Consider the following 14,048-nt stretch of genomic DNA (forward strand, 5'->3'; position numbering starts at 1 on the left):
CCACACCACCCCACCCCGCCCCGCCCCACCCCACCCCACCCGCCCCACACTCCCCACCCTCCCACTCCACCCCCCCCCACCCCACCCCACCCCCCCCCACACTACCCCTCACCACTCCACCCCGCCCCACCCCACCCCACCCACCCCACACCACCCCGCCCCACCCCACCCCACACCACCCCACCCAACCCCGCCCCGCCCCACCCACCCCACCCCCCACCACCCCACCCCACCCCACACCACCCCCCCCACCCAACCCCGCCACCCCGGTCCTGGCCACCACAGTTAGTCGATGTGAAGGTGGGGTGAAGTGAGGGTACTCTCACCTATTACAAGATGGAAGGTTGCAACTTCAAATTTAGGGTTGGGGTGAGAGAGGGGGGGGAGGGTTGTTCGACTCATCATCTCTCCCTGGTCATTAAAGACGAGAACCACTCTACGGACTAGCAACTGTGGCTCTACGATGGTTAGACTCGGTCCCTGGCATAGCAATGTCACATTTCCACCACTGGCTCTGCGGGACTGTATAAAAGAGATAGAGAGATGAACACCACGGCCTCAATCGAGCGGGAACTTACTCTCGACTTGAATAACAAACAAAGCTTTCCCAATGCAGTGCGCTAACCACTGCGCCACCACTCCCCGCCAATGGCGCGCCGCGGTGGCTAGGAGATGTTAACTACCTCGCCTGGTGCACAGGAGGTCCATGGCTTTGATCCCGACCCTGACGCCTGCTGCTGTATATTTGGAGTTTGCGTGTCTCTCTCTCATAATCATCACGGTGGCTAGGATGTTAACTATCTCGCCTGGTGTACAGGAGGTTCATGGCTTTGATCCCGACCCTGACGCCTGCTGTTTATTTGGAGTTTGCGTGTATCTCTCTCTCCCCGTGATTCTTCTACGGGTCCCTCCAGTTTCCCCCTCCACATTTAGCATGAATGGCACGCGTTTTAGAGTGTTTTGGCTGCTATAAATGTCCACGTGATGACGCTGATGATAAGCCACACTTGGTTGAGCTATAATTTGCCAAAGCCAGGTCGCTTCTGATAAAAAAATATCTGAATAGCTCAGTGGGGGTGGGGGGGGGGGGCGTTAACTGGGTCAAATAAAAACTAAGTTTTTAAATCGCCTCTCTCGATCCCTTTGTATTCCGGCGATGGGTGGTGGGGACGAGCTGGGTTCGTCTCGACCCTTGCCTGAACACCGCCGTAGCTAAACCCGCCCTCCAGGTGCGCGCGTGTCGAAAGGGCCGTCCATAAATGACGTCACGAGATTTTAGACGATTTTTGACCCCCCCCCCCCCTCGTCACACGGCGTCACAAAAATCAGACCCCCCCCCTCAAATATGACGTCACAAAGCTCTGCCCCCCCCCCACCAAAACCATATTTCCATTTTGAAACTAAAACATTCTTCAAATCGCTTTAAACTATTGTCATTGTAGCGCGTATTTAATGTGGCGCTGCACTCTGATGTTGTAGGGTGTTGTTATAACAATTAATGTTGTTAAACAATTCTATATTTATTTAAAGTTGCGAATTTTTATGTGACGTCACATTTCTCAACCCCCCCCCCTCGTTACACAAATCTGACCCCCCCCCTAGGTGCGTGACGTCATTTATGGACGGCCCCCAATGAGTACCTAGTGAGGGTTCGCAGCACAGCGCGCTAACCGCTCCACCACCGCTCACCACTCCCCACGCACACACACACAACAACCGCAGTCCCCACGAAGCGTCGGTGACCTCGCCCGCGCGCTCGTGCCAGGCTAGGTGCACTTTGAGGCCATCGCGCGAAGTGTCGAGGCAGAGAGGTGACGCAGACAACAAGACGAAGACAGCGGACACGTTTCAGATGAGGCGCGTTCATGGACACACATTTTTTTTATTAAAGTAAATTAACGTGCACGTGTTAATTCACTTATTTATTCGAATTCTCGTGGATTTGGGGGGGGGGGCACGTCTGGGGCCACACTAAAGGCCACGGGGGGGGGCGATTGGGGGGGGCACGTTTGGGGCCACACTAAAGGCCACGGGGGGGGGCGATTGGGGGGGGCACGTTTGGGGCCACACTAAAGGCCACGGGGGGGGGGCGATTGGGGGGGGGCACGTTTGGGGCCACACTAAAGGCCACGGGGGGGGGCGATTGGCGGGGGCACGTTTGGGGCCACACTAAAGGCCACGGGGGGGGGATTGGGGGGGGGGCACGTCTGGGGCCACACTAAAGGCCACGGGGGGGGGGGCGATTGGGGGGGGCACGTTTGGGGCCACACTAAAGGCCACGGGGGGGGGCGATAGGGGGGGGCACGTTTGGGGCCACACTAAAGGCCACGGGGGGGGGGCGATTGGCGGGGGGCACGTTTGGGGCCACACTAAAGGCCACGGGGGGGGGCGATTGGGGGGGCACGTTTGGGGCCACACTAAAGGCCACGGGGGGGGGGCGATTGGGGGGCACGTTTGGGGCCACACTAAAGGCCACGGGGGGGGGGGCGATTGGGGGGGGCACGTCTGGGGCCACACTAAAGGCCACGGGGGGGGGGGCGATTGGGGGGGCACGTCTGGGGCCACACTAAAGGCCACCAGGAGCCGCTGTGTCTTGGGCCCTCCTCGTCCTCATCTCGACCCCCCCCCCTCAACTCGTGACCCACCCCCCTTCCCCCTTCCCCCTTCCCCCTCTTGGGAATGATGGGGTTCTTGAAAGTTCACTGCAGGTAAAGTGTGGTCAGGCTCGCAGACGCACGTGGGCACACGGCAGCACGCACGCGCACGCCGTGCACAGACAAAGGCAAAGCTCCCCCGTATAGCCGATGGGGCGCGGGTTGTTGCGGTCAAGTGCTGTTAGTGAGCGTGGTAGCAGATCAAGGAATGGCGCGGCAGGCGCATCGAGGAGGAGGGGTGGACACATACAGACAGAGAAACATACAGACAGACACACATTGAGACACACATACAGACATACATACATACACATAGACACACATACAGACAGACACACATACAGACACACAGACAGACACACAGACAAACAGACAGACAGACAGACACACAGACAGACACACAGACAGACAGACACACATACAGACATACATACATACACATAGACACACATACAGACAGACACACATACAGACACACATACAGACAGAGAAACATACAGACATACAGACTCACATACATACAGACAGACATACATACATACAGACACACATACAGACATACATACATACATACACATAGACACACATACAGACAGACACACAGACAGACACACATACTCACAGACAGACACACAGACAAACATACAGACAGACAGATATACGGACACACATATAGACACACATATAGATAGACATACAGACAAACATAGAAACATACAGACACACTGACAGACAAACATACAGACACACATTCAGACATACAGGCCGACATACATACATACACACAGACATACAGACACACATACAGACACACATACAAACAGAGAAACATACAGACACACATACAGACATACATACATACACACAGACACACAGACAGACAAACATACAGACACACATACAGACACACATTCAGACATACAGGCCGACAAACATACATACAGACATACAGCCATACATACATACAGACAGTCAAACACATATACATACAGACAAACATACATACATACAGGCAAACATACATACATACAGGCAAACATACAGACATACATGCATACACAAAGATCCCCCGCATAGCACACATGCACGTACACATGCACGTACACATGCACGTACACATGCACGTGCATAAAGACACACCACACACACCACACATAGCATAAAGACCCCCCGTGTAGTCTTAACAGACTGTTGGGGCAAGTGTTGTTTGCGAGCACCTATGAAGGCCGTCACGGCACACGAGGGGGTGGTGTGGCCAGCACGATTTGAGGGCGTCGTTGTCTCCCCAGTGGCGATGTCTACACGCCGCACTAGGTACTCATTTGAGGCTGAGTCGACCTAGGGGAGGCCAAGGACCGGTTCAGATTATCGTCACTGGCGTTGGCCGTGAGCGGGAATCGAACCCGGGTCGCCGGGTTCGTAGTGCAGCGCGCTAACCGCTACACCACCGCTCCCCCCCAACACACACAGACGCACGCACACACACACTCGTACACACACAAAGACAAAGATCCCCGGTATAGCCTTAACAGACTGTTGGGGCAAGTGCTGTTAGCGAGCACACACACACACGTGCACACATACACACACGTACACGTGCACATACACGCGCACACACACACGTGCACACATACACACGTGCACACACACACGTGCACACACACACACACAAAGGCATGTCTCGTTAGTGCTATTAGCCGTGCCTCCGTATGGTGCCGGACGCCACGTGGAGTAGAACTCTTGGCTGGTCATGCCTTCGCTCATCTCACTGGGGATGCCTTCACCTGCTTTGCAAAAGCTGGCCGTCAGGATATGCAGTGATGATAATGACGATTGATTAATGATGATGATGGTGATGGTTATAATAAGACAACAACAATGCTGCTTCTGCCCTCTTCATGCAGTGTCTCCTGCACGCGACCGCATCTCGCTTGAGACGCTGCACACAAACAGTGGGGGGATTGGGGAGGGGGGGGCAGTGTTTGCTTTGCACATGGAGGCAGCCAAAGTGTTCTCCCCGTGTGAGTCTATTGGTCGACATGTGCGTCCACATGTGTCTACGTGGGTCCATCGGTCTATTTGTGAGTCTATGGGTCCACACGTGAGTCACGAGGTGTCTATGCGGGTCTATGGTTCGACATGTGAGTCTGTGTGTCCACATGTGAGTCACGAGGTGTCTATGCGGGTCTATGGTTCGACATGTGAGTCTGTGTGTCCACATGTGAGTCACGAGGTGTCTATGCGGGTCTATGGTTCGACATGTGAGTCTGTGTGTCCACATGTGAGTCACGAGGTGTCTATGCGGGTCTATGGTTCGACATGTGAGTCTGTGTGTCCACATGTGAGTCTAGAGGTGTCTATGCGGGTCTATGGTTCGACATGTGAGTCTGTGTGTCCACATGTGAGTCACGAGGTGTCTATGCGGGTCTATGGTTCGACATGTGAGTCTGTGTGTCCACATGTGAGTCTAGAGGTGTCTATGCGGGTCTATGGTTCGACATGTGAGTCTGTGTGTCCACATGTGAGTCACGAGGTGTCTATGCGGGTCTATGGTTCGACATGTGAGTCTGTGTGTCCACATGTGAGTCTAGAGGTGTCTATGCGGGTCTATGGTTCGACATGTGAGTCTGTGTGTCCACATGTGAGTCTAGAGGTGTCTATGCGGGTCTATGGTTCGACATGTGAGTCTGTGTGTCCACACGTGAGTCTAGGGGTGTCTATGCCAGTCTATAGGTCTCAGCGTGAGTCTTTGGGTCACCATGTAGTGCTATAGGTGTCTATGGGGGTCTACGGGTTTCTGTGTTAACCTATGGGTATATCGGTCTCAGTGTGAGCCTGTGGATCTTTAAGTGACTCCCCGTTGGGCCTCTACGTGACGAGCTGCGCTCAGTGCTGCTTCGTTGCAGCGTCTAAATGCGGACACATCTCAAGACGATGGGCAGAAACAGTGGCAATGTTCATTGGCATGAAGACAAAGCGAGAGAGAGAGAGAGCGTGAGAGAGCGAGCGAGCGAGGCAGTCATACATAGGCAGGGTAGCAGCAGAGGAAGGTCTTGAGCCTGGATCTGAACAGAGGCAGGGAAGCCGACAGCACGGACAGCTCGAAGGAGGTGGGGGGGGGGGGGGCGGAGTTCCGGGCTATAGAGAGGGCATCAGAGGAGAAGCTAAAACAAAAATATTTTTAAAATTTAATTTTACCAGGTAAGACCCCACTGAGCTACATATTTCTTTAACAGACGCGGCCTGGCTGTCACAAATGATAGCTCAACGAAGTGGCTTGTCGTCACGTTGACATTTATTGCAGCCACATGCTGTGAACGCGCGTCGATTCTAAACGTGGAGGGAAAACCGAAAAGAACGCGGGGAAAAAAAAGACATCCACGCGAGCACAGGAAGAGAGAGAGAGACACACACCACAAACTCCAAATATACAGCAGCAGGCGTCAGGGTTGGGATCGAACCCACGACCTCCTGTATACCAGGCGAGGTAGTTAACATCTCCTAGCCACCGTGATGATGATGAGAGAGAGACACCGCAAACTCCAAATATACAGCAGCAGGCGTCAGGGTTGGGATCAAACCCACGATCTCCTGTACACCAGGCGAGGTAGTTAACATCTCCTAGCCACCGTGGTGGAGGCACCAACCAGATGGGAAGTCACAGCGTTGCAAACAAACACCGCTCCCACCCTTTCAATTAACAATTCTTAATTGTGGATGTCGACAACGACTGCGCATGGAACGAGGAGGTCCCCGCATCAGCTCAGACAGGGTTCCTTTGCCTGCAAGACGAGTGGTTCACCAGCATTAATTCGAGGCAAGCCTGACTCCGCTAACACTCTGCGCGTCGAAACTGGTCCAGACTTTTGCGAGTCTTGAAACACTGGCGGATGGGGGTTGGGTATGAAATATATATTTTTTTGAATGCCCAGAGGCGGATGGATACGTGGAGAGAGGAAACATCGTCCCTGTTCGTCGATTTACTCTCTACCGCGCGGTGAAGAGGTTCCCGTCCACGGTTTGATCGATCCGCTTGACAACGAGGAGGAGGAGGGCGAGGTGGATTGTGCGGGATAAGCTTTCCCCGTGTGGGTTGTCCATGGTCAGGGCCAAGCGGAGTCTCAGCGAGCGAGAATTCCTCTCTCGTTAAAAAAAAAAACACACAAGAAGCATCATTCAGCGATTGCTGCCGCTGCTGATGACGCTGCACGAGCGCGCGTGCCCTCTCCGCTCGGTCGCAAACTTCTGCTGCTGCTCCGATGGCTCTCGAAGCCCGCGTGCTCGCTAGGTGAATTGCCACATCCCTCCTTCCCCAGATTGACCCTCGAGTTTCCGCCGGAATTTTCCATCGATCCTCTCCCGGTGACAATTCAAAGCAATCCCGGGAGATTTTAATAATGGGGGATATTTAAAAGAAACGAATTTTATCATAATAATAATACTCAGAGTAACAAAAAAAATATCTCCCGGAAAAGATGTTCAGTCAGAGTTTGGCAACGCCGCTCGCTTAGGCACATGGCTGGTTTGTAAGCGGTCACAGTCACGTGGTGCGTTGGGGAAAGCTCAAGAGACCGGGACGTGGCAGGCCCAACCCGCAGTCTGGAGCTATGCCGCAGTTAAATCGACGGACAGATACGGGTTGCGATTTAGCCTCAGACGATCCCACGGTGGTGACACGTGCGTGCGCGTGACACGTGCGTGCACGCGTGACACGTGCGTGCGCGTGACACGTGCGTGCGTGCGCGTGACACGTGCGTGCGCGTGACACGTGCGTGCGCGTGACACGTGCGTGCGCGTGCTGTGACGCTGCGAAAACGAGCCCGCGTGTTCGTGTCACGGGACGCGCATTCGTGAGCACCGCGTCGCACGAAGTCACCCCACGACCAAAATCACCACGGCGGCAAGCTAAGCAAGCGTTGAGACTGGGAAGCCACGTGGAGCGGTGGCCACTGATACACAAGCAGGTTTCCACAATAGGGCAGTGTGTGGGTTGACCCCGTGTTCGATATGCAGAGGGTTCGTGCAGGGGACATGTTTGATGGATTCACCAACCCGCACTGACCAGCATGGTAAAGTATGGGTCAAATAACTCCCTGCCCCTACGACCGATATGGGACTGGGAGGCCTTCATCCAGCAGCGGATTGACAAAAGATGTATGCATGTACAATGTGGGACGTGAACAGTGGTCGATCTCGATTTAAAGCTTTCGTGACTGCAGGGATCCATCTTCTTGGATCTTTCGGTAAAGTCACGTAGAAGGGAAGCAATAAAATAAGAAAAATAAAACATAATAAAATAAAATAATTCTCACGACGTTTCGGCCACAACGCAAGCGTTGTGGCCGAAACGTCGTGAGACGCAAGCGTTGTGGCCGAAACGTCGTGAGAATTATTTTATTTTATTATGTTTTATTTTTATTATTTTATTGCTTCCCTTCTACGTGACTTTACCGAAAGAACCAAGAAGATGGAGTGATCGATCTGTTTAACACGTAGACTTTCGCGACCAATATCATCCATAATAGAGATTTTCTGGGTTAGATCGCGTAGATGTACGTGATCTAACCCGAAAATCCTCCATCGTGAGTGGTCGTTCTGTTGACTCACCTCCTAGCCATAGGAATGTGGAATTTCCAACCACTGGTTCAGGCCTGGAGTAGGATTTCGAGCACTGGCCCCCTCCGCCCCATCGCAGGACCCCTCCCTCTCCACTGTCTCATTTCCATAAACAACATTTGACCTATCCACTTGGAGACACCGTATTCTCCAGACTCTTGATTATCCGAGGAGCAGACAGCTGTGATGCAGCTCTACTGTAGCACGCAGGGCCATTGACACACCGCCAGCAGGCGATCACACGGCGTGCCGCGGTGGTGCATTCTGGGATGAGTGTGAAGCGGTGGCAGCACTTCCGTTTTTGCCACCACAGAAGCCGAGCCATTGCCGCCTTGCGTCGTGCGTCAATGGACGCGTCGAGATATCTATACGTATGTTGAACTTCTTTCGCACCGTATGTTGCCAACCGTGTTAATGGGACGCGTGTAAGGCGAAGATGTGGTGACGCTCCGTCGTCCACAGTGAGCGCTTGACTAGCGTCACGTGCAATGGTAGCCCCCTGCCCCCTTGGTCCTGCTTTGCCCTGAGCCTAAATTATTTTGGACATCTCTGCACGGTCAACGTATGACGCCTTTCGTTCTGGATCGGCTCGGCAAATTAGGCAGTGGGGAAAGGGAGGCGTGGTCATGTAACACCACGGCTAGAGGCTCTGGCCGCTAGACCAACTAGGCGATTACATCGCGTTGGCCGTAGCTAAACCAAAACTATTTAAATAATTTTTCATGTTACCAGGTAAGGCTCTACTGAGGTGTAACATAACTCTTTGTTCAGAAGTGACAACGGCCATCACAAATCAAAGCGCAACGTAGTGGCGTATCATCACGTGGATATTTATAGCGGCCAAATACTCTAAACGCGTGATGTTGATTTTAAATGAGGAGGGAAACGGAGGACCTGGATAAAAATCCACGCAACCACCACGGGGAGAGAGAATATTCAAACTCCAAATATACAGGCATCATCAAAGTCAGGATCGAACCCACGACCTCCTGTATACATAACAAGATAGTTAACATCTCGCAACCGTGGCTCGCTCTGCGTACCTGTGGCCGTGCGGGCCTTGTTCTTGTGCTTGGGCGTGAAGCTGGAGTTGGAGCTGCCAAGGAGGCCGGCGTGCGAGTAGAGGGCCGGCCCGTAATCCTGCCCGCCAGCGCCCAGGTACGGCGGGTACATGGGGATGGGGTGGTGCGTCGTGGTGGCTGGCACGCTTCCACCGCCTCCACCGCCGCTCTGCTCCCCTCCCCGCGACGGGCTGCAGTTCTCCATCTTCATTCCCTGCTGTTCGGCAGCCGTCATGAGGCCAAAGTGGACGCCCTTCTGGCCGCCACCGCCGCCACCGCCGCCGCCGCCACCGCCGCCGCCGTCCTTCTCCTGCCCCGGCGCTGCCTCCGGCGTCCCGGGGTCCTTGGGCGGCGTGGGCGGGAAGCCGAAGAGATGGTGGTGGGCCGCGGGGCTTGCCGCGTGGTACGGCGCGCTCACCGGTCCGCCGGGGTGGTGGTGGTGGTGCTGGTGGTGGTGGGCCTGGTGGGCCGCGTGGGCCGCGTGAGCCGCTTGGGCCGCGTGGTGGAGGGCCCACGCCGGCGGGCCGTGAGAGGCGTGCCCGCCCAGAGCCTTGCCGCTGTCGAGCCAGGGCAGCGCCGGGTGGCTAGCGAGCAGGTGCGGACGGCATACCTGGGCACCTGCAGAAAGGGTGGGGGGGCGGGGGGGGCAGTGGTGAGAATTTCCGCCGGTAATGGTCCCCACAACATTGGTGTTCATTCCCCCCACCTTACCCGCCCCCCCCCCCGTACTTTACACACTGATGTCAATCCCAGTGCACCTACTTTACCGGGAGTAACCGCGCCGTATCAGAATTGGAATATTTATTTATACTGCAGGAGGAATCCGATGAGCTACTAAGCTTTTTTCGCAGATGTCCGGTAGGGGCACGGGGTCAAAACGTTACAACAACAAACAATACAAAAAAACACAATAGCAGTGTGAAGTATAGGAAAGGTAAATAAATCACTTTCAATTTTTTACTAATAAAACGAACCTACTTTTTTTTTTATCTAACCAGGTCATGCACGATATATGATTGGTGGCTGGAGATGAGAAGACATAGTCCGAGATGTGGCGATGTGTGATTGGTGGCTGGGAATGACGTGACAAGGATGAGGGGAGGAGGAGGAAATGGGAGAGGGGACCGTGCGGATATTGGCGGACGTCGGAGGGGGAAGGACGAGAGGAGAGGGCTGTAGTTGAAGGAGGGAGCTGTGGATGGAGGGAGCTGTGAATGGAGGGAGCTGTGGATGGAGGGAGCTGTGGATGGAGGAAGCTGTGGATGGAGGGAGCTGTGAATGAAGGAAGGAGCTGTGGATGGAGGGAGCTGTGGATGAAGGAGGGAGCTGTGGATGGAGGGAGCTGTGAATGAAGGAAGGAGCTGTGGATGGAGGGAGCTGTGGATGAAGAAGGGAGCTGTGAATGGAGGGAGCTGTGGATGATGGAAGGAGCTGTGGATGGAGGGAGCTGTGGATGGAGGAAGCTGTGGATGGAGGGAGCTGTGAATGAAGGAAGGAGCTGTGGATGGAGGGAGCTGTGGATGAAGGAGGGAGCTGTGGATGGAGGGAGCTGTGAATGAAGGAAGGAGCTGTGGATGGAGGGAGCTGTAGTTGAAGGAGGGAGCTGTGGATGGAGGGAGCTGTGGATGAAGGAGGGAGCTGTGGATGGAGGGAGCTGTGGATGAAGGAAGCTGTGGATGATGGAAGGGAGCTGTGGATGAAGGAGGGAGCTGTGGATGGAGGGAGCTGTGAATGAAGGAAGGAGCTGTGGATGGAGGGAGCTGTAGTTGAAGGAGGGAGCTGTGAATGGAGGGAGCTGTAGTTGAAGGAGGGAGCTGTGGATGGAGGGAGCTGTGGATGGAGGAAGCTGTGGATGGAGGGAGCTGTGAATGAAGGAAGGAGCTGTGGATGGAGGGAGCTGTGGATGAAGGAGGGAGCTGTGGATGGAGGGAGCTGTGAATGAAGGAAGGAGCTGTGGATGGAGGGAGCTGTGGATGGAGGAAGCTGTGGATGGAGGGAGCTGTGAATGAAGGAAGGAGCTGTGGATAGAGGGAGCTGTGGATGAAGGAGGGAGCTGTGGATGGAGGGAGCTGTGAATGAAGGAAGGAGCTGTGGATGGAGGGAGCTGTGGATGAAGGAGGGAGCTGTGAATGGAGGGAGCTGTGGATGATGGAAGGAGCTGTGGATGGAGGGAGCTGTGGATGAAGGAGGGAGCTGTGGATGGAGGGAGCTGTGAATGAAGGAGGGAGCTGTGGATGGAGGGAGCTGTGGATGAAGGAGGGAGCTGTGGATGGAGGGAGCTGTGGATGAAGGAGGGAGCTGTGGATGGAGGGAGTTGTGGATGATGGAAGGGAGCTGTGGATGAAGGAGGGAGCTGTGGATGGAGGGAGCTGTGGATGAAGGAGGGAGCTGTGGATGAAGGAAGGAGCTGTGGATGGAGGGAGCTATGGATGAAGGAGCGAGCTGTGGATGGAGGGGGCTGTGGATGGAGAGAGCTGTGGATGAAGGAGGGAGCTGTGGATGGAGGGAGCTGTGGATGGAGGGAGCTGTGGATGAAGGAGGGAGCTGTGGATGGAGGGAGCTGTGGATGAAGGAGGGAGCTGTGGATGGAGGGAGCTGTGGATGAAGGAGGGAGCTGTGGATGGAGGGAGCTGTGGATGAAGGAGGGAGCTGTGGATGGAGGAGCAAGCTGTGGATGAAGGAACGAGCTGTGGATGAAAGAGCGAGCTGTGGATGGAGGGAGCTGTGGATGAAAGAGTGAGCTGACAATGAAGGAGGGAGCTGTGGATGAAGCCCTCGCTTCCCATGCCAAAGGTCGCGGGATCGATCCCCGCGTCCTTCACAGGCGAATATATTTTTAAATCCTTTATATTAAGTTCGCTGCCACGCATATAAAGGATTTATAGTGAAAAACTTTGTTTTTACTGGTTATACTTATTATTTTACCAGGTAAGGCGCCACTGAGCTGTATAGCTGCTTTTCAGAAATGACCTGGCCACAAATGATAGCTCAACGAAGTGGCTTATCACCCAATTAGTAAGTTTTGTCACGTAAACAGAACATGCAAATTCCTTACTAGTACAGCACACCGGTGTGTTGGAGAGCCAAGCCACAACATTTACAATCCCTCTACATTTTTCAAAAAAAAATTTAACGTGTCGGAAAAAAGCAGAGGACCCAGAGAAAAACATCCATGCTACCATGCGGAGAGAGACAAACTCCAAATATACAGTTTAACACATAAACTTTTTCGACAAATATCCATAATGCAGGTTTTTTGGGGTTAGATTGCATACGTATAAACGTGTCGTTAAACCCGCCACAACCTGACACAGCCAATTAGTAAGGTTTGTCATGTAAACAGAATATGCCAATTCATTACTAATAAATATACAGCAGGCGTCAGGGTCGGGATTGAGCCCATGACCTCCTGTATACCAGGCGAGGTTGTTAACATCTCGCCACCGTGGCACCCCCCCCCACCACCCCCACGACATGCCGGCTAGCCGGAAACTTTTATCCTAACATAATACGATGACATTTAGCCAGGAAAACGACGCGTTTTCTTTCAGGAGGGACCAGCTGCTACTTTGGGATGTTTTAGCCGATATCAGTTACAATGTCGTTGTTGTTGTTGTTTGTTTTTAGCTCGAGGAGGACATCAGAGAACACAGAGGCAACGCAGGCAGAACAGGGGGAGAACAAAACAAACTCCGCACTGCAAGGCGACCGAGCTGGGCAATCAGACCCCGGCCCCTTATTGCTGTGAGGCAAGGCCGCAGCTATGGAGTCAACATTGGGGGGGACCAAATCTTTCAGAGGGTCTGGGGGTCCCCCCCCCCCAGAAAAAAATGTCAATTTGAAAACGAATTTCCTGCCATTTCCTGCCTAAAATAGTAAAAAATTCACTAACTCATAGGATGGATTTTATTTATTTACAATAATGTCTAATAGTGTATTGTATTACATGCCTCCGTTGAAACAGACATCTATTTTATAGCAATATATTGAAGGGGGGGGGGGACATTCTGAACATATTTGAATATTGGAGGGGTGGGGGGGAGGCACTGATGGTTACACCTGCTGCCACCCTCCCGCCCAAGATGGCTGCTGCTGTTGTTGTTGTCACATCGCTACCGGCGAGATGTCAACTACCTCGCCCGGGTTCAATCTCCTCCCCGAGGCCTGCAAATTTGGAGTTCGGACATCTCTCTCCCCGTTGGTCGCATGGGTTCCGGGTCCTCCAGTTCTCCCCTCCACATTTAGAATCAAAGTGCGTTTAGGGAATTTGGCTACCGCTGTACATTTCCACGTGATGATATTGATGATGTCACACTTCGTTGACTTCGAATTTGTGAAAGCCAGGTCGCTTCTGACAAAGGGTCACATATGAGCTCAGTGGGGCCTTAGGGGCCGGCCATAAATGACGTCACGCGATTTTGGACGATTTTTGCCCCCACCCCCTTCGTCACACGGCGTCACAAATAGTCAGACCCCCCCCCCCCCTCAAATATGACGTCACAAAGCTCTGCCCCCCCCCCACCCCCCAAAAAATAAAACATGCTTCAAATCGCTTTAAACTATTGCCGTTGTAGTGCGTATTTAATGTGGCGCTGCACTCTGATGTTGTAGGAGAAACATTTATATAAAAAGTATATTTAAGTAAGTAGAACGTGTTGTGTATATTTATTTAAAGTTGCGCATTTTGATGTGACGTCACATTTCTCAAACCCACCCC

At 53.5% G+C, this 14,048-nt stretch overlaps 1 protein-coding gene across 1 annotated transcript in view; it reads right to left on the bottom strand.

Moving 5' to 3' along the window:
• Positions 1-2,719: 2,719 nt before the first annotated feature.
• LOC133356471 (endothelial transcription factor GATA-2-like) overlaps positions 2,720-14,048 on the bottom strand; it is a 64,046-nt gene continuing 52,717 nt past the window's right edge. Inside the window, exons 3-5 of the mRNA XM_061574002.1 lie at positions 9,314-9,949; positions 4,358-4,438; positions 2,720-2,724 (exon numbers count right to left, since the gene is read on the bottom strand). Of these exons, the coding sequence (XP_061429986.1) occupies positions 2,720-2,724; positions 4,358-4,438; positions 9,314-9,949 (722 nt within the window). The remainder of the gene's footprint in view (positions 2,725-4,357; positions 4,439-9,313; positions 9,950-14,048) is intronic.

Source organism: Lethenteron reissneri, chromosome 54 (assembly GCF_015708825.2).
Source record: "Lethenteron reissneri isolate LAM-NWPU_2019-01 chromosome 54, ASM1570882v1, whole genome shotgun sequence".
NCBI lineage: Eukaryota > Metazoa > Chordata > Hyperoartia > Petromyzontiformes > Petromyzontidae > Lethenteron > Lethenteron reissneri.